Source organism: Drosophila miranda (assembly GCF_003369915.1).
Source record: "Drosophila miranda strain MSH22 chromosome Y unlocalized genomic scaffold, D.miranda_PacBio2.1 Contig_Y1_pilon, whole genome shotgun sequence".
In the NCBI taxonomy this organism is placed as follows: domain Eukaryota; kingdom Metazoa; phylum Arthropoda; class Insecta; order Diptera; family Drosophilidae; genus Drosophila; species Drosophila miranda.
In genome coordinates this window covers 44,025,689-44,044,955 of record NW_022881603.1, presented here as the reverse complement: position 1 = coordinate 44,044,955, position 19,267 = coordinate 44,025,689, and the positions used below count along the sequence as shown (strand labels likewise).

The 19,267-nt window shown below is 40.3% G+C and overlaps 5 protein-coding genes and 1 pseudogene across 5 annotated transcripts in view; 3 read left to right on the top strand and 3 right to left on the bottom strand.

Annotated features, from left to right (window-relative positions):
• Positions 1-767, bottom strand: part of LOC117190239 — a 38,945-nt gene extending 38,178 nt beyond the window's left edge. The window contains exons 1-2 of the mRNA XM_033395289.1: positions 547-767; positions 161-472 (exon numbers count right to left, since the gene is read on the bottom strand). Of these exons, the coding sequence (XP_033251180.1) occupies positions 161-394 (234 nt within the window). The 5' untranslated portion in view covers positions 395-472; positions 547-767. The remainder of the gene's footprint in view (positions 1-160; positions 473-546) is intronic.
• A 3,062-nt stretch (positions 768-3,829) lies between these two features.
• On the top strand, positions 3,830-5,404 carry LOC117190254 (inactive peptidyl-prolyl cis-trans isomerase shutdown-like). The gene is made up of 2 exons (XM_033395310.1): positions 3,830-4,744; positions 4,810-5,404. The coding sequence occupies exons 1-2, from the start codon at positions 3,959-3,961 to the stop codon at positions 4,915-4,917; spliced, it is 894 nt and encodes a 297-aa protein (XP_033251201.1). The 5' UTR covers positions 3,830-3,958; the 3' UTR covers positions 4,918-5,404.
• Positions 5,405-9,363: 3,959 nt separating this feature from the next.
• On the top strand, positions 9,364-11,093 carry LOC117190252 (inactive peptidyl-prolyl cis-trans isomerase shutdown-like). The gene is made up of 3 exons (XM_033395307.1): positions 9,364-9,498; positions 9,567-10,317; positions 10,383-11,093. Exons 1-3 carry the CDS (start codon positions 9,443-9,445, stop codon positions 10,488-10,490), a joined length of 915 nt encoding a protein of 304 aa, XP_033251198.1. The 5' UTR covers positions 9,364-9,442; the 3' UTR covers positions 10,491-11,093.
• Positions 11,094-11,120: 27 nt separating this feature from the next.
• On the bottom strand, positions 11,121-11,806 carry LOC117191693 (dynein light chain roadblock-type 1-like; the record flags this gene model as incomplete). The annotated part of the gene is made up of 2 exons (XM_033396491.1): positions 11,121-11,637; positions 11,687-11,806. Coding segments are annotated over 2 exons (468 nt in total), but the record flags the coding sequence as incomplete, so codon positions are not given.
• A 2,745-nt stretch (positions 11,807-14,551) lies between these two features.
• On the top strand, positions 14,552-16,269 carry LOC117190226 (annotated as a pseudogene).
• LOC117190280 (dynein light chain roadblock-type 1-like) lies at positions 16,235-16,920 on the bottom strand. The gene is made up of 2 exons (XM_033395361.1): positions 16,826-16,920; positions 16,235-16,751 (listed from the first exon to the last, which is right to left on the bottom strand). Exons 1-2 carry the CDS (start codon positions 16,844-16,846, stop codon positions 16,404-16,406), a joined length of 369 nt encoding a protein of 122 aa, XP_033251252.1. The 5' UTR covers positions 16,847-16,920; the 3' UTR covers positions 16,235-16,403.
• Between the last annotated feature and the right edge of the window lie 2,347 nt (positions 16,921-19,267).

The following is a 19,267-nucleotide window of genomic DNA, read 5'->3' as shown; positions in this document are numbered from 1 at the left end:
TTATATTCAGGTAGTCACATAAATGAACAGTTTGTTGTGTTTGGGCTGTGTACAAAGTGAGAAGAATGTTTTACGTGTAAGAAGTTGGATGACTAACAACGTAGATATATGTAGGAGCAATTATTTAAAAATTGGAGGAATGACGATTTAGATCCTCTACCTTAAGATGTGTATCCTTTGGATTTTGCACTACCAAAACGGTTATCTTGCCATCAGGTGTTAGCAGGACCTCGTGGAATCTGGTACGGACTCGCAACATGGTCAGGAGCTGTGGTGGCTCCATTTTTGATAGAAATGCCAGACACTTTTCACGCAAATTCTCATAAAGACAGGCATGTTGAATTGCGTCTTGGCGTTCCATTGACGTTTTGATCGGCACACCGGAACGATTCATGATTAATATTTCTTCAACCCCTGGCTTTTCCTCTAAAAGTCGGTATACCTCATCAATATAACTCTTGGTACGCTTGGGCTGTGGAATTGGCGATTAGTTAGTTGAATTATAATACTTTGAGGTCTACATTTGATAGATAGGTATGTGCAAACCTCAGTTTCGGAGCTCTCGCTTTGAGATCAGCTGGTATCTCAAAAATAATGAATTTACTTGTTTAAATCAACTATCGCTAAGCTTGCTACATCATCTTTATTGGTATAATTTAACACTATAAAAAGTGATTAGGCACACACTCCATCTACTCCATCAGCCCATCGTTTGGCACTGACTTTCGTCATAAATAAAACCATTGCTAGAATAATCAACAACAGAATAAAGAACAATTTAAGTCTCATCTTAGCTGCTATCTTTAGTTCCAAATGTTTTCGTACGAAGTCATAAACAGTTTTTGTACTATCAACAATTAACACACACATTTTAAACCACGAAAATGGAATTATGACTGGATTGAATGGAGTGAAAACTCAAATTTAATTAAAAATTTAAAAAAATTTTGCCGGCTAGTTTTAAATTGACCAAAAGGGTATGTTAATGCAAGCAGTTTATTTAAGTTTGGACTGCTTGCTCAACAAAATTCACAAATTTCCGATTTTTGTGGAGAGACCTGTTTGGTGCTGCGCGTTGAGTCTCGCAGACTCTTTTGATGACATAGGGCTCGTGACCGCCCGGAGACAAAGACTCAAATTTCAAATTTGATTGCGTTTTTGAAATGAATCGCTGAGAGCGGCGGGTGCCCCTCTATTTGGCCGGGTTAATTTTACAATAATTAATGCCGTAAATGCAAGAGGAGGTAGATTCATTGAACAGGTGGGAATTCGCCTTCGGTGCCCGTAACGGTTATCAAATCCGTGGGAAAACTATCATCCTTGTTTCCCTCCACAATATTTTGGGGGATCTTTCGCCCAGGGCTATTTGGATGGGCTGGATCTTTTAGTTGTTCTAGTTAAACACATAAAAAAGATTTTAATTGCCAACCTGGCGTTAGGGGTTACAGAAATCCAGTCGATTGTGTCATATGTATAGCCGCGCGGATTCAGGTGTTGTTATTTCGAGTTTACCCACCCAACCATGTAAACACTGCTCTTTTATTCCGTGTTATTCCTTAAGCCTTAATATATTCTCCTCCCAGTACCCCACTGTAATTACTTTACTCCAATTAAATATCGACTAATCTTCATTGTATTTTCATTATAATAATCATATATTACAGACTGTCAGCGTCTGGCGTTTTGTGAGGATATGCGCCATCGAAGTTACTGAGCCATCACTTATGAAGTGTGCCGTCTCAATGATTGCACATTATTCAAAAATTCAGAACTTTTCTCGTCATGTATGTATGACGATGAGAAAATTTAAATGCAAAACTGAAATATTATTATTATCAGCAATCAGTCTTGTTGGTGGCTTATAATTGGTTCTCTATTGCTGCAACGAACCTGCATGCAAGCGGGGTTATTTAACTGTAACTGTATGTAACAGTGATTAAATTTTGGGTTTTAAAAACAGGGCTTAATTCTGGAGAGCACTTATTAAATTTCGGCACGCGAATTGATATATTGAGGCGGCCTTGGCATGTGCACCATGCCCCCTTAACAGATTTAACTGATATTAGCCACATGTGCGAAAATTCTTTGGTAGAGGTTGGTTACCTGATGGGAGGGGCTATGTAACTTTCTTTTATTATACCCGATACTCAAAATGAGTATTGGGGTATATTAGATTTGTGGTAAAAGTGGATGTGTGTAACGTCCAGAAGGAATCGTTTCCGACCCAATAAAGTATATATATTCTGGATCAGCATCAATAGCCGAGGCGATTAAGCCCTGAATGTCTGTCCGTCTGTCCGTCCCCTTCAGCGCCTAGTGCTCAAAGACTATAAGAGCTAGAGAAACGATGTTTTGGATGCAGACTTCTGTGATATGTCACTGCTACAAGAATATTTCAAAACTTTCCCCCCCCCCCCCCCCCACTTCCGCCACCACAAAGGGCGAAAATCTGTGGCATCCACAATTTCGACGATACGAGAAAACTAAAAACGCAGAATCGTAGAAGATGACTATATCTTCTAGAGTGCAAAATCTGAACCAGATCGTATAATTATTATAGCCAGAATCAAGAAAACAATTTCATTCTTTCTCGCTCTGTCTCTCTCTGACACACAGGTTTCATGGTCGGTTTAGCCAATTGCAAAATATGAGTTCAAGGATCTCAGAACCTATAAGAGCCAGGGCAACCAATTTTGGTATCCACACTCCTGTGATATCGGACTTGACCGTTTTGTGTCAAAATTTCGCCACACCACCTTCCGCCCCCGCAAAGGACGAAAATCTGGGGCATCCACAAATCTCAGAGACTATTAACGGTAGAGTAACCAAATTTAGTATCCGCACTCCTGTTAGATCTCACTATAAAACGGTTATCTCAAAATTTCGCCCCACCCCCTTCCACCCACACAAAGGACGAAAATCTGTTGCATCCACAATATTGCAGATTCGAGAAAACTAAAAACGCAGAATCATAGATAACGACCATATCTATCAGATTGCTGAATCTGGATCAGATCAGATAATTTTTATAGCCAAAAGGAACAAATCAATTTGCAGTGGCTACGCAGCGCCCGACGTCACGGTCAGACTGATTTTCTGTCTCTCTCGCACGCACTCTTTCTCGTGTCGTTTAATATTCGCGGCGTCTGCCGGAGGGGAGCCATACTGACTAAGTATCGGGTATAAATGTAGAGTTGCGGCGTCCGCAGCAACTCACAACGTTCCCCCTCGTTTTATTATTACAAAATTAAATTTTTTAATTACTTTTCAAATACGCAGATAGATTTGGGGCGTTAGAAATGTTTAATGAATTCGTGGTTTTTCATGGTGTGGTTTTATCTATTCGTTCTATGAACTGCCACATCTACATATGTACTCAGGAGTACTTAAAAGTAGCTAATCGTGTAGAAAAAAAACTTTGTGGGCAGTTCGACCTTTTTCGTTACAACATTTTTTTATTTATATAAAAAGTTCAATAAAAGGGAGTGGCTAAAATTAGCGTATCTTAAATCAAAATCGAGAAATATGGTTTCCCATCCTCGACGGAACGATTAACCCATTGTCGCCCAAGGCGGTTTTTTAATATTCCACCAAAAATAAAGAAAATTGAATCATTTTGGCGCTGTTACAGTGAAAGATATCGTGTGCGTGTTTTTTTTTTTTGTAATTTCAAAGAAAAGATTTACAAACAGTATTATTTTCCGCAGTTTAACTCAATTTGTTATCCTGTTTAATTAAAGAGGTCATAAGTGGGCTAAGGTCGTTTTTTCATCGGTATATACTTGGTATATTTCTGAGGGTGTCACTGCCTATCGCGCATTTTTGTAATTAACCCCAACAAGTTAAAGTTGGGAAAAAGTGTGGAAAAAATGGAAGATAATTTTTCATATTGCACTCAAATGCTCAAGGAACCACTGCAACTTCGGCAAGCATCGAAATTTGATACATTTGCACAATCATGTGCTGCCTAGACGCTGCCTCTTACTCTTCTAGAAAACTCGTTGGCTCTGGCTCACAATTTGAGGTAGAACAGTCGCCATTTGGGGCTGGCGATGATGACTTTAATGTCGACGAAATGGAAGATTGTGATAACGCTCCAGATGTTGATGAAGAAGAGCTCGCTTCTCCATCGACCCAATCGTTCGAGGAACTCAAAAAATTGATGAAGCCGATCAATGAGAACATTTTTAAGCGCATCACACGTGAGGGCCACCAGGGCCGAGGTCTGGTGCCAGACAAGGCACGTGTCGCTGTGCGCTATAGTGGTTATTGGGAAGGCGAGAGTTCTCCTTTTGATTCCTCATTGATGCGCCGAACTAAATTCTATTTTGAGACCGGTGCAGGTTGCGATGTGCTAGAAGGCCTCCAGGCTGCTGTACTTACCATGCGCCCATATGAAAAAGCCGAATTTATTATATCCTATAAGTTGCTATTTCACGAGATGGGCTGCCCGCCGCGCATTAAACCACGTTCAGATGGACTTTTCAAAATCGAAGTTCTTCACTTCACATTGATCGGGGACTCAGATGCCTTCGCGTCAATGGCCGCTGTGGATCGGGACAAGTTTGCAATAGTTTACCCCAAGGCATTAGACATGCACATGCATGGCAAGGACTGTGTGAAGCGCTTTCGCTACCGCAACGCCGTCACTGCCTTCGAGCGGGCCGTAAGCTCTCTAAACTATTGCCGTCTAGCCAATGATGAGGATGAGCGCAAGCAAATCGCTCTGTTGATCACTCTCAATGTAACTTTGCAACTTGTAGCGTCGTGGCTCATCCCCACTTATGTGTTTTTTTTTAACTTTTCCAGCAAAACTTGATGATCTGCTACAATAAATTGCATAATCCCAAACGCGTGTGCATTACGATGAAAGCCTTGCGGCGTCTCACTGAAAATAAGCCCTCTAAGGCCCTGTAAGGCCCTCTACCAGGAAGGTTGCGCCCTGTCCGCCTTAGGCGAATATAAGGATGCTCGGTGTATTTTTATGCAGGCTCAAGCCAAGCAGCCCGATAACAATGAGATCAGTGCTAAGATTACTGACCTGGACAAGAAAATCAAAAAATACAAAGAGGCATCTCAGGACATTTGGACTCGTGCGTTGTCAGGCCAGAAGTTTAAAGAAGTAAAGGATGAAACCAAATGTAATCCCAGTGTTGAAGAACTTGTGAAGGAGCTTGAGACTTCCGAAAAATCGTCGGTGGCACTTTTGCGGGGTGCCTATATAAACTCGGACATTGTAATGTTATTCAAAATGGCCAAGGAGCACAAAATGAAAATAACGGTGTCCCCTATTGACGAGAATGACTTGACGTTGTCCAAGCTAAATCTGCACTGATTCGGGCACTGTTTCCCATTGAAGGATTAATCCATTTAAATAAACAACAGACAACCAAATTCAATATTTTACATTAGTTCTAGAAGAACTTAACGTTTATGTTGTACATACTGAAGAGTATGAAAATGAAATGTGTTTTATAAATACGAGTACAAGAATATATTTACTTTCTGTTGGTCAGAAAATGTCATCTGTTTTTGGAATAAATGTTGTTTTTAAGCTGAAGCTCTGAGGACTATTTATTACTTATTTGATTGAATTTATATTCAGGTAGTCACATAAATGAACAGTTTGTTGTGTTTGGGCTGTGTACAAAGTGAGAATGTTTTACGTGTAAGAAGTTGGATGACTAACAACGTAGATATATGTAGGAGCAATTATTTAAAAATTGGAGGAATGACGATTTAGATCCTCTACCTTAAGATGTGTATCCTTTTGATTTTGCACTACCAAAACGGTTATCTTGCCATCAGGTGTTAGCAGGACCTCGTGGAATCTGGTACGGACTCGCAACATGGTCAGGAGCTGTGGTGGCTCCATTTTTGATAGAAATGCCAGACACTTTTCACGCAAATTCTCATAAAGACAGGCATGTTGAATTGCGTCTTGGCGTTCCATTGACGTTTTGATCGGCACACCGGAACGATTCATGATTAATATTTCTTCAACCCCTGGCTTTTCCTCTAAAAGTCGGTATACCTCATCAATATAACTCTTGGTACGCTTGGGCTGTGGAATTGGCGATTAGTTAGTTGAATTATAATACTTTGAGGTCTACATTTGATAGATAGGTATGTGCAAACCTCAGTTTCGGAGCTCTCGCTTTGAGATCAGCTGGTATCTCAAAAATAATGAATTTACTTGTTTAAATCAACTATCGCTAAGCTTGCTACATCATCTTTATTGGTATAATTTAACACTATAAAAAGTGATTAGGCACACACTCCATCTACTCCATCAGCCCATCGTTTGGCACTGACTTTCGTCATAAATAAAACCATTGCTAGAATAATCAACAACAGAATAAAGAACAATTTAAGTCTCATCTTAGCTGCTATCTTTAGTTCCAAATGTTTTCGTACGAAGTCATAAACAGTTTTTGTACTATCAACAATTAACACACACATTTTAAACCACGAAAATGGAATTATGACTGGATTGAATGGAGTGAAAACTCAAATTTAATTAAAAATTTAAAAAAATTTTGCCGGCTAGTTTTAAATTGACCAAAAGGGTATGTTAATGCAAGCAGTTTATTTAAGTGTGGACTGCTTGCTCAACAAAATTCACAAATTTCCGATTTTTGTGGAGAGACCTGTTTGGTGCTGCGCGTTGAGTCTCGCAGATTCTTTTGATGACATAGGGCTCGTGACCGCCCGGAGACAAAGACTCAAAATTCAAATTTGATTGCGTTTTTGAAATGAATCGCTGAGAGCGGCGGGTGCCCCTCTATTTGGCCGGGTTAATTTTACAATAATTAATGCCGTAAATGCAAGAGGAGGTAGATTCATTGAACAGGTGGGAATTCGCCTTCGGTGCCCGTAACGGTTATCAAATCCGTGGGAAAACTATCATCCTTGTTTCCCTCCACAATATTTTGGGGGATCTTTCGCCCAGGGCTATTTGGATGGGCTGGATCTTTTAGTTGTTCTAGTTAAACACATAAAAAAGATTTTAATTGCCAACCTGGCGTTAGGGGTTACAGAAATCCAGTCGATTGTGTCATATGTATAGCCGCGCGGATTCAGGTGTTGTTATTTCGAGTTTACCCACCCAACCATGTAAACACTGCTCTTTTATTCCGTGTTATTCCTTAAGCCTTAATATATTCTCCTCCCAGTACCCCACTGTAATTACTTTACTCCAATTAAATATCGACTAATCTTCATTGTATTTTCATTATAATAATCATATATTACAGACTGTCAGCGTCTGGCGTTTTGTGAGGATATGCGCCATCGAAGTTACGATGATTGCATGATTGCACATTATTCAAAAATTCAGAACTTTTCTCGTCATGTATGTATGACGATGAGAAAATTTAAATGCAAAACTGAAATATTATTATTATCAGCAATCAGTCTTGTTGGTGGCTTATAATTGGTTCTCTATTGCTGCAACGAACCTGCATGCAAGCGGGGGTTATTTAACTGTAACTGTATGTAACAGTGATTAAATTTTGGGTTTTAAAAACAGGGCTTAATTCTGGAGAGCACTTATTAAATTTCGGCACGCGAATTGATATATTGAGGCGGCCTTGGCATGTGCACCATGCCCCCTTAACAGATTTAACTGATATTAGCCACATGTGCGAAAATTCTTTGGTAGAGGTTGGTTACCTGATGGGAGGGGCTATGTAACTTTCTTTTATTATACCCGATACTCAAAATGAGTATTGGGGTATATTAGATTTGTGGTAAAAGTGGATGTGTGTAACGTCCAGAAGGAATCGTTTCCGACCCAATAAAGTATATATATTCTGGATCAGCATCAATAGCCGAGGCGATTATGCCCTGAATGTCTGTCCGTCTGTCCGTCCCCTTCAGCGCCTAGTGCTCAAAGACTATAAGAACTAGAGCAACGATGTTTTGGATCCAGACTTCTGTGATATGTCACTGCTACAAGAATATTTCAAAACTTCCCCCCCCCCACCACTTCCGCCACCACAAAGGGCGAAAATCTGTGGCATCCACAATTTCGACGATACGAGAAAACTAAAAACGCAGAATCGTAGAAGATGACTATATCTTCTAGAGTGCAAAATCTGAACCAGATCGTATAATGATTATAGCCAGAATAAAGAAAACAATTTCATTCTTTCTCGCTCTGTCTCTCTCTGACACACAGGTTTCATGGTGGGTTTAGCCAATTGCAAAATATGAGTTCAAGGATCTCAGAACCTATAAGAGCCAGGGCAACCAATTTTGGTATCCACACTCCTGTGATATCGGACCTTGACCGTTTTGTGTCAAAATTTCGCCACACCCCCTTCCGCCCCCGCAAAGGACGAAAATCTGGGGCATCCACAAATCTCAGAGACTATTAACGGTAGAGTAACCAAATTTAGTATCCGCACTCCTGTTAGATCTCACTATAAAACGTTTATCTCAAATTTCGCCCCACCCCCTTCCACCCACACAAAGGACGAAAATCTGTTGCATCCACAATATTGCAGATTCGAGAAAACTAAAAACGCAGAATCATAGATAACGACCATATCTATCAGATTGCTGAATCTGGATCAGATCAGATAATTTTTATAGCCAAAAGGAACAAATTAATTTGCAGTGGCTACGCAGCGCCCGACGTCACGGTCAGACTGATTTTCTGTCTCTCTCGCACGCACTCTTTCTCGTGTCGTTTAATATTCGCGGCGTCTGCCGGAGGGGAGCCATACTGTCTAAGTATCGGGTATAAATGTAGAGTTGCGGCGTCCGCAGCAGCTCACAACGTTCCCCCTCGTTTTATTATTACAAAATTAAATTTTTTAATTACTTTTCAAATACGCAGATAGATTTGGGGCGTTAGAAATGTTTAATGAATTCGTGGTTTTTCATGGCGTGGTTTTATCTATTCGTTCTATGAACTGGCACATCTACATATGTATGTACTCAGGAGTACTTAAAAGTAGCTAATCGTGTAGAAAAAAAACTTTGTGGGCAGATCGACCTTTTTCGTTACAACATTTTTTTATTTATATAAAAAGTTCAATAAAAGGGAGTGGCTAAAATTAGCGTATCTTAAATCAAAATCGAGAAATATGGTTTCCCATCCTCGACGGAACGATTAACCCATTGTCGCCCAAGGCGGTTTTTTAATATTCCACCAAAAATAAAGAAAATTGAATCATTTTGGCGCTGTTACAGTGAAAGATATCGTGTGTGTGTTTTTTTTTTTTTTTGTAATTTCAGAGAAAAGATTTACAAACAGTATTATTTTCCGCAGTTTAACTCAATTTGTTATCCTGTTTAATTAAAGAGGTCATAAGTGGGCTAAGGTCGTTTTTTCATCGGTATATACTTGGTATATTTCTGAGGGTGTCACTGCCTATCGCGCATTTTTGTAATTAACCCAAACAAGTTAAAGTTGGGAAAAAGTGTGGAAAAAATGGAAGATAATTTTTCATATTGCACTCAAATGCTCAAGGAACCACTGCAACTTGGGCAAGCATCGAAACTTGATACATTTGCACAATCATGTGCTGCCTAGACGCTGCCTCTTACTCTTCTAGAAAACTCGTTGGCTCTGGCTCACAATTTGAGGTAGAACAGTCGCCATTTGGGGCTGGCGATGATGACTTTAATGTCGACGAAATGGAAGATTGTGATAACGCTCCAGATGTTGATGAAGAAGAGCTCGCTTCTCCATCGACCCAATCGTTCGAGGAACTCAAAAAATTGATGGAGCCGATCAATGAGAACATTTTTAAGAGCATCACACGTGAGGGCCACCAGGGCCGAGGTCTGGTGCCAGACAAGGCACGTGTCGCTGTGCGCTATAGTGGTTATTGGGAAGGCGAGAGTTCTCCTTTTGATTCCTCATTGATGCGCCGAACTAAATTCTATTTTGAGACCGGTGCAGGTTGCGATGTGCTAGAAGGCCTCCAGGCTGCTGTACTTACCATGCGCCCATATGAAAAAGCCGAATTTATTATATCCTATAAGTTGCTATTTCACGAGATGGGCTGCCCGCCGCGCATTAAACCACGTTCAGATGGACTTTTCAAAATCGAAGTTCTTCACTTCACATTGATCGGGGACTCAGATGCCTTCGCGTCAATGGCCGCTGTGGATCGGGACAAGTTTGCAATAGTTTACCCCAAGGCATTAGACATGCACATGCATTGCAAGGACTGTGTGAAGCGCTTTCGCTACCGCAACGCCGTCACTGCCTTCGAACGGGCCGTAAGCTCTCTAAACTATTGCCGTCTAGCCAATGATGAGGATGAGCGCAAGCAAATCGCTCTGTTGATCACTCTCAATGTAACTATGCAACTTGTAGCGTCGTGGCTCATCCCCACTTATGTGTTTTTTTTAAACTTTTCCAGCAAAACTTGATGATCTGCTACAATAAATTGCATAATCCCAAACGCGTGTGCATTACGATGAAAGCCTTGCGGCGTCTCACTGAAAATAAGCCCTCTAAGGCCCTGTAAGGCCCTCTACCAGGAAGGTTGCGCCCTGTCCGCCTTAGGCGAATATAAGGATGCTCGATGTATTTTTATGCAGGCTCAAGCCAAGCGGCCCGATAACAATGAGATCAGTGCTAAGATTACTGACCTGGACAAGAAAATCAAAAAATACAAAGAGGCATCTCAGGACATTTGGACTCGTGCGTTGTCAGGCCAGAAGTTTAAAGAAGTAAAGGATGAAACCAAATGTAATCCCAGTGTTGAAGAACTTGTGAAGGAGCTTGAGACTTCCGAAAAATCGTCGGTGGCACTTTTGCGGGATGCCTATATAAACTCGGACATTGTAATGTTATCCAAAATGGCCAAGGAGCACAAAATGAAACTAACGGTGTCCCCTATTGACGAGAATGACTTGACGTTGTCCAAGCTAAATCTGCACTGATTCGGGCACTGTTTCCCATTGAAGGATTAATCCATTTAAATAAACAACAGACAACCAAATTCAATATTTAACATTAGTTCTAGAAGAACTTAACGTTTATGTTGTACATACTGAAGAGTATGAAAATGAAATGTGTTTTATAAATACGAGTACAAGAATATATTTACTTTCTGTTGGTCAGAAAATGTCATCTGTTTTTGGAATAAATTTTGTTTTTAAGCTGAAGCTCTGAGGACTATTTATTACTTATTTGATTGAATTTATATTCAGGTAGTCACATAAATGAACAGTTTGTTGTGTTTGGGCTGTGTACAAAGTGAGAATGTTTTACGTGTAAGAAGTTGGATGACTAACAACGTAGATATATGTAGGAGCAATTATTTAAAAATTGGAGGAATGACGATTTAGATCCTCTACCTTAAGATGTGTATCCTTTGGATTTTGCACTACCAAAACGGTTATCTTGCCATCAGGTGTTAGCAGGACCTCGTGGAATCTGGTACGGACTCGCAACATGGTCAGGAGCTGTGGTGGCTCCATTTTTGATAGAAATGCCTGACACTTTTCCCGCAAATTCTCATAAAGACAGGCATGTTGAAGTGCGTCTTGGCGTTCCATTGACGTTTTGATCGGCACACCGGAACGATTCATGATTAATATTTCTTCAACCCCTGGCTTTTCCTCTAAAAGTCGGTATACCTCATCAATATAACTCTTGGTACGCTTGGGCTGTGGAATTGGCGATTAGTTAGTTGAATTATAATACTTTGAGGTCTACATTTGATAGATAGGTATGTGCAAACCTCAGTTTCGGCTGAGTAGTGTGAGTAGTGTATCTCAGAGCTCTACGCTTTGAGATCAGCTGGTATCTCAAAAATAATGAATTTACTTGTTTAATTCAACTATCGCTAAGCTTGCTACATCATCTTTATTGGTATAATTTAACACTATAAAAAGTGATTAGGCACACACTCCATCTACTCCATCAGCCCATCGTTTGGCACTGACTTTCGTCATTAATAAAACCATTGCTAGAATAATCAACAACAGAATAAAGAACAATTTAAGTCTCATCTTAGCTGCTATCTTTAGTTCCAAATGTTTTCGTACGAAGTCATAAACAGTTTTTGTACTATCAACAATTAACACACACATTTTAAACCACGAAAATGGAATTATGACTGGATTGAATGGAGTGAAAACTCAAATTTAATTAAAAATTTAAAAAAATTTTGCCGGCTAGTTTTAAATTGACCAAAAGGGTATGTTAATGCAAGCAGTTTATTTAAGTTTGGACTGCTTGCTCAACAAAATTCACAAATTTCCGATTTTTGTGGAGAGACCTGTTTGGTGCTGCGCGTTGAGTCTCGCAGACTCTTTTGATGACATAGGGCTCGTGACCGCCCGGAGACAAAGACTCAAATTTCAAATTTGATTGCGTTTTTGAAATGAATCGCTGAGAGCGGCGGGTGCCCCTCTATTTGGCCGGGTTAATTTTACAATAATTAATGCCGTAAATGCAAGAGGAGGTAGATTCATTGAACAGGTGGGAATTCGCCTTCGGTGCCCGTAACGGTTATCAAATCCGTGGGAAAACTATCATCCTTGTTTCCCTCCACAATATTTTGGGGGATCTTTCGCCCAGGGCTATTTGGATGGGCTGGATCTTTTAGTTGTTCTAGTTAAACACATAAAAAAGATTTTAATTGCCAACCTGGCGTTAGGGGTTACAGAAATCCAGTCGATTGTGTCATATGTATAGCCGCGCGGATTCAGGTGTTGTTATTTCGAGTTTACCCACCCAACCATGTAAACACTGCTCTTTTATTCCGTGTTATTCCTTAATCCTTAATATATTCTCCTCCCAGTACCCCACTGTAATTACTTTACTCCAATTAAATATCGACTAATCTTCATTGTATTTTCATTATAATAATCATATATTACAGACTGTCAGCGTCTGGCGTTTTGTGAGGATATGCGCCATCGAAGTTACTGAGCCATCACTTGGGAAGTGTGCCGTCTCAATGATTGCATATTATTCAAAAATTCAGAACTTTTCTCGTCATGTATGTATGACGATGAGAAAATTTAAATGCAAAACTGAAATATTATTATTATCAGCAATCAGTCTTGTTGGTGGCTTATAATTGGTTCTCTATTGCTGCAACGAACCTGCATGCAAGCGGGGGTTATTTAACTGTAACTGTATGTAACAGTGATTAAATTTTGGGTTTTAAAAACAGGGCTTAATTCTGGAGAGCACTTATTAAATTTCGGCACGCGAATTGATATATTGAGGCGGCCTTGGCATGTGCACCATGCCCCCTTAACAGATTTAACTGATATTAGCCACATGTGCGAAAATTCTTTGGTAGAGGTTGGTTACCTGATGGGAGGGGCTATGTAACTTTCTTTTATTATACCCGATACTCAAAATGAGTATTGGGGTATATTAGATTTGTGGTAAAAGTGGATGTGTGTAACGTCCAGAAGGAATCGTTTCCGACCCAATAAAGTATATATATTCTGGATCAGCATCAATAGCCGAGGCGATTGAGCCCTGAATGTCTGTCCGTCTGTCCGTCCGTCCGTCTGTCCGTCCCCTTCAGCGCCTAGTGCTCAAAGACTATAAGAGCTAGAGCAACGATGTTTTGGATCCAGACTTCTGTGATATGTCACTGCTACAAGAATATTTCAAAACTTTGCCCCCCCCCCCCCCCCACACTTCCGACCACACAACGGGCGAAAATCTGTGGCATCCACAATTTCGACGATTCGAGAAAACTAAAAACGCAGAATCATAGATAACGACCATATCTATCAGATTGCTGAATCTGGATCAGATCAGATCAGATCATTTTTATAGCCAAAAGGAACAAATCAATTTGCAGTGGCTACGCAGCGCCCGACGTCACGGTCAGACTGATTTTCTGTCTCTCTCGCACGCACTCTTTCTCGTGTCGTTTAATATTCGCGGCGTCTGCCGGAGGGGAGCCATACTGACTAAGTATCGGGTATAAATGTAGAGTTGCGGCGTCCGCAGCAACTCACAACGTTCCCCCTCGTTTTATTATTACAAAATTAAATTTTTTAATTACTTTTCAAATACGCAGATAGATTTGGGGCGTTAGAAATGTTTAATGAATTCGTGGTTTTTCATGGTGTGGTTTTATCTATTCGTTCTATGAACTGCCACATCTACATATGTACTCAGGAGTACTTAAAAGTAGCTAATCGTGTAGAAAAAAAACTTTGTGGGCAGTTCGACCTTTTTCGTTACAACATTTTTTTATTTATATTAAAAGTTCAATAAAAGGGAGTGGCTAAAATTAGCATATCTAGAATCAAAATCGAGAAATATGGTTTCCCATCCTCGACGGAACGATTAACCCATTGTCGCCCAAGGCGGTTTTTAAATATTCCACCAAAAATAAAGAAAATTGAATCATTTTGGCGATGTTACAGTGAAAGATATCGTGTGTGTGTTTTTTTTTTTTTGTAATTTCAGAGAAAAGATTTACAAACAGTATTATTTTCCGCAGTTTAACTCAATTTGTTATCCTGTTTAATTAAAGAGGTCATAAGTGTGCTAAGGTCGTTTTTTCATCGGTATATACTTGGTATATTTCTGAGGGTGTCACTGCCTAGCGCGCTTTTTTGTAATTAACCCAAACAAGTTAAAGTTGGGAAAAAGTGTGGAAAAAATGGAAGATAATTTTTCATATTGCACTCAAATGCTCAAGGAACCACTGCAACTTGGGTAAGCATCGAAATTTGATACATTTGCACAATCATGTGCTGCCTAGACGCTGCCTCTTACTTTTCTAGAAAACTCGTTGGCTCTGGCTCACAATTTGAGGTAGAACAGTCGCCATTTGGGGCTGGCGATGATGACTTTAATGTCGACGAAATGGAAGATTGTGATAACGCTCCAGATGTTGATGAAGAAGAGCTCGCTTCTCCATCGACCCAATCGTTCGAGGAACTCAAAAAATTGATGGAGCCGATCAATGAGAACATTTTTAAGCGCATCACACGTGAGGGCCACCAGGGCCGAGGTCTGGTGCCAGACAAGGCACGTGTCGCTGTGCGCTATAGTGGTTATTGGGAAGGCGAGAGTTCTCCTTTTGATTCCTCATTGATGCGCCGAACTAAATTCTATTTTGAGACCGGTGCAGGTTGCGATGTGCTAGAAGGCCTCCAGGCTGCTGTACTTACCATGCGCCCATATGAAAAATCCGAATTTATTATATCCTATAAGTTGCTATTTCACGAGATGGGCTGCCCGCCGCGCATTAAACCACGTTCAGATGGACTTTTCAAAATCGAAGTTCTTCACTTCACATTGATCGGGGACTCAGATGCCTTCGCGTCAATGGCCGCTGTGGATCGGGACAAGTTTGCAATAGTTTACCCCAAGGCATTAGACATGCACATGCATGGCAAGGACTGTGTGAAGCGCTTTCGCTACCGCAACGCCGTCACTGCCTTCGAGCGGGCCGTAAGCTCTCTAAACTATTGCCGTCTAGCCAATGATGAGGATGAGCGCAAGCAAATCGCTCTGTTGATCACTCTCAATGTAACTATGCAACTTGTAGCGTCGTGGCTCATCCCCACTTATGTGTTTTTTTTTTTAACTTTTCCAGCAAAACTTGATGATCTGCTACAATAAATTGCATAATCCCAAACGCGTGTGCATTACGATGAAAGCCTTGCGGCGTCTCACTGAAAATAAGCCCTCTAAGGCCCTGTAAGGCCCTCTACCAGGAAGGTTGCGCCCTGTCCGCCTTAGGCGAATATAAGGATGCTCGATGTATTTTTATGCAGGCTCAAGCCAAGCGGCCCGATAACAATGAGATCAGTGCTAAGATTACTGACCTGGACAAGAAAATCAAAAAATACAAAGAGGCATCTCAGGACATTTGGACTCGTGCGTTGTCAGGCCAGAAGTTTAAAGAAGTAAAGGATGAAACCAAATGTAATCCCAGTGTTGAAGAACTTGTGAAGGAGCTTGAGACTTCCGAAAAATCGTCGGTGGCACTTTTGCGGGGTGCCTATATAAACTCGGACATTGTAATGTTATCCAAAATGGCCAAGGAGCACAAAATGAAACTAACGGTGTCCCCTATTGACGAGAATGACTTGACGTTGTCCAAGCTAAATCTGCAAATTCAATATTTTACATTAGTTCTAGAAGAACTTAACGTTTATGTTGTACATACTGAAGAGTATGAAAATGAAATGTGTTTTATAAATACGAGTACAAGAATATATTTACTTTCTGTTGGTCAGAAAATGTCATCTGTTTTTGGAATAAATTTTGTTTTTAAGCTGAAGCTCTGAGGACTATTTATTACTTATTTGATTGAATTTATATTCAGGTAGTCACATAAATGAACAGTTTGTTGTGTTTGGGCTGTGTACAAAGTGAGAATGTTTTACGTGTAAGAAGTTGGATGACTAACAACGTAGATATATGTAGGAGCAATTATTTAAAAATTGGAGGAATGACGATTTAGATCCTCTACCTTAAGATGTGTATCCTTTGGATTTTGCACTACCAAAACGGTTATCTTGCCATCAGGTGTTAGCAGGACCTCGTGGAATCTGGTACGGACTCGCAACATGGTCAGGAGCTGTGGTGGCTCCATTTTTGATAGAAATGCCTGACACTTTTCCCGCAAATTCTCATAAAGACAGGCATGTTGAAGTGCGTCTTGGCGTTCCATTGACGTTTTGATCGGCACACCGGAACGATTCATGATTAATATTTCTTCAACCCCTGGCTTTTCCTCTAAAAGTCGGTATACCTCATCAATATAACTCTTGGTACGCTTGGGCTGTGGAATTGGCGATTAGTTAGTTGAATTATAATACTTTGAGGTCTACATTTGATAGATAGGTATGTGCAAACCTCAGTTTCGGCTGCCTGCATTGTGAGTAGTGTATCTCAGAGCTCTACGCTTTGAGATCAGCTGGTATCTCAAAAATAATGAATTTACTTGTTTAATTCAAGTATCGCTAAGCTTGCTACATCATCTTTATTGGTATAATTTAACACTATAAAAAGTGATTAGGCACACACTCCATCTACTCCATCAGCCCATCGTTTGGCACTGACTTTCGTCATTAATAAAACCATTGCTAGAATAATCAACAACAGAATAAAGAACAATTTAAGTCTCATCTTAGCTGCTATCTTTAGTTCCAAATGTTTTCGTACGAAGTCATAAACAGTTTTTGTACTATCAACAATTAACACACACATTTTAAACCATGAAAATGGAATTATGACTGGATTGAATGGAGTGAAAACTCAAATTTAATTAAAAATTTAAAAAAATTTTGCCGGCTAGTTTTAAATTGACCAAAAGGGTATGTTAATGCAAGCAGTTAATGCCGTAAATGCAAGAGGAGGTAGATTCATTGAACAGGTGGGAATTCGCCTTCGGTGCCCGTAACGGTTATCAAATCCGTGGGAAAACTATCATCCACAATATTTTGGGGGATTTTTCGCCCAGGGCTATTTGGATGGGCTGGATCTTTTAGTTGTTTTAGTTAAACACATAAAAAAGATTTTAATTGCCAACCTGGCGTTAGGGGTTACAGAAATCCAGTCGATTGTGCCATATGTATAGCCGCGCGGATTCAGGTGTTGTTATTTCGAGTTTACCCACCCAACCATGTAAACACTGCTCTTTTATTCCGTGTTATTCCTTAAGCCTTAATATATTCTCCTCCCAGTACCCCACTGTAATTACTTTACTCCAATTAAATATCGACTAATCTTCATTGTATTTTCATTATAATAATCATATATTACAGACTGTCAGCGTCTGGCGTTTTGTGAGGATATGCGCCATCGAAGTTACTGTGCCATCACTTGGGAAGTGTGCCGTCTCAATGATTGCACATTATTCAAAAATTCAGAACTTTTCTCGTCATGTATGTATGACGATGAGAAAATTTAAATGCAAAACTGAAATATTATTATTATCAGCAATCAGTCTTGTTGGTGGCTTATAATTGGTTCTCTATTGCTGCAACGAACCTGAATGCAAGCGGGGGTTATTTAACTGTAACTGTATGTAACAGTGATTAAATTTTGGGTTTTAAAAACAGGGCTTAATTATGGAGAGCACTTATTAAATTTCGGCACGCGAATTGATATATTGAGGCGGCCTTGGCATGTGCACCATGCCCCCTTAACAGATTTAACTGATATTAGCCACATGTGCGAAAATTCTTTGGTAGAGGTTGGTTACCTGATGGGAGGGGCTATGTAACTTTCTTTTATTATACCCGATACTCAAAATGAGTATTGGGGTATATTAGATTTGTGGTAAAAGTGGATGTGTGTAACGTCCAGAAGGAATCGTTTCCGACCCAAGGACTATAAGAGCTAGAGCAACGATGTTTTGGATCCAGACTTCTGTGATATGTCACTGCTACAAGAATATTTCAAAACTTCCCCCCCCCCACTTCCGCCCCCACAAAGGGCGAAAATCTGTGGCATCCACAATTTCGACGATACGAGAAAACTAAAAACGCAGAATCGTAGAAGATGACTATATCTTCTAGAGTGCAAAATCTGAACCAGATCGTATAATTATTATAGCCAGAATCAAGAAAACAATTTCATTCTTTCTCGCTCTGTCTCTCTCTGACACACAGGTTTCATGGTCGGTTTAGCCAATTGCAAAATATGAGTTCAAGGATCTCAGAACCTATAAGAGCCAGGGCAACCAATTTTGGTATCCACACTCCTGTGATATCGGACCTTGACCGTTTTGTGTCAAAATTTCGCCACACCCCTTCCGCCCCCGCAAAGGACGAAAATCTGGGGCATCCACAAATCTCAGAGACTATTAACGGTAGAGTAACCAAATTTAGTATCCGCACTCCTGTTAGATCTCACTATAAAACGTTTATCTCAAAATTTCGCCCCACCCCCTTCCGCCCACACAAAGGACGAAAATCTGTTGCATCCACAATATTGCAGATTCGAGAAAACTAAAAACGCAGAATCATAGATAACGACCATATCTATCAGATTGCTGAATCTGGATCAGATCAGATAATTTTTATAGCCAAAAGGAACAAATCAATTTGCAGTGGCTACGCAGCGCCCGACGTCACGGTCAGACTGATTTTCTGTCTCTCTCGCACGCACTCTTTCTCGTGTCGTTTAATATTCGTGGCGTCTGCCGGAGGGGAGCCATACTGACTAAGTATCGGGTATAAATGTAGAGTTGCGGCGTCCGCAGCAACTCACAACGTTCCCCCTCGTTTTATTATTACAAAATTAATTCCTTACACCCTATTTGGTGGTTCTCTTGAGAGAATTACCCTGGTG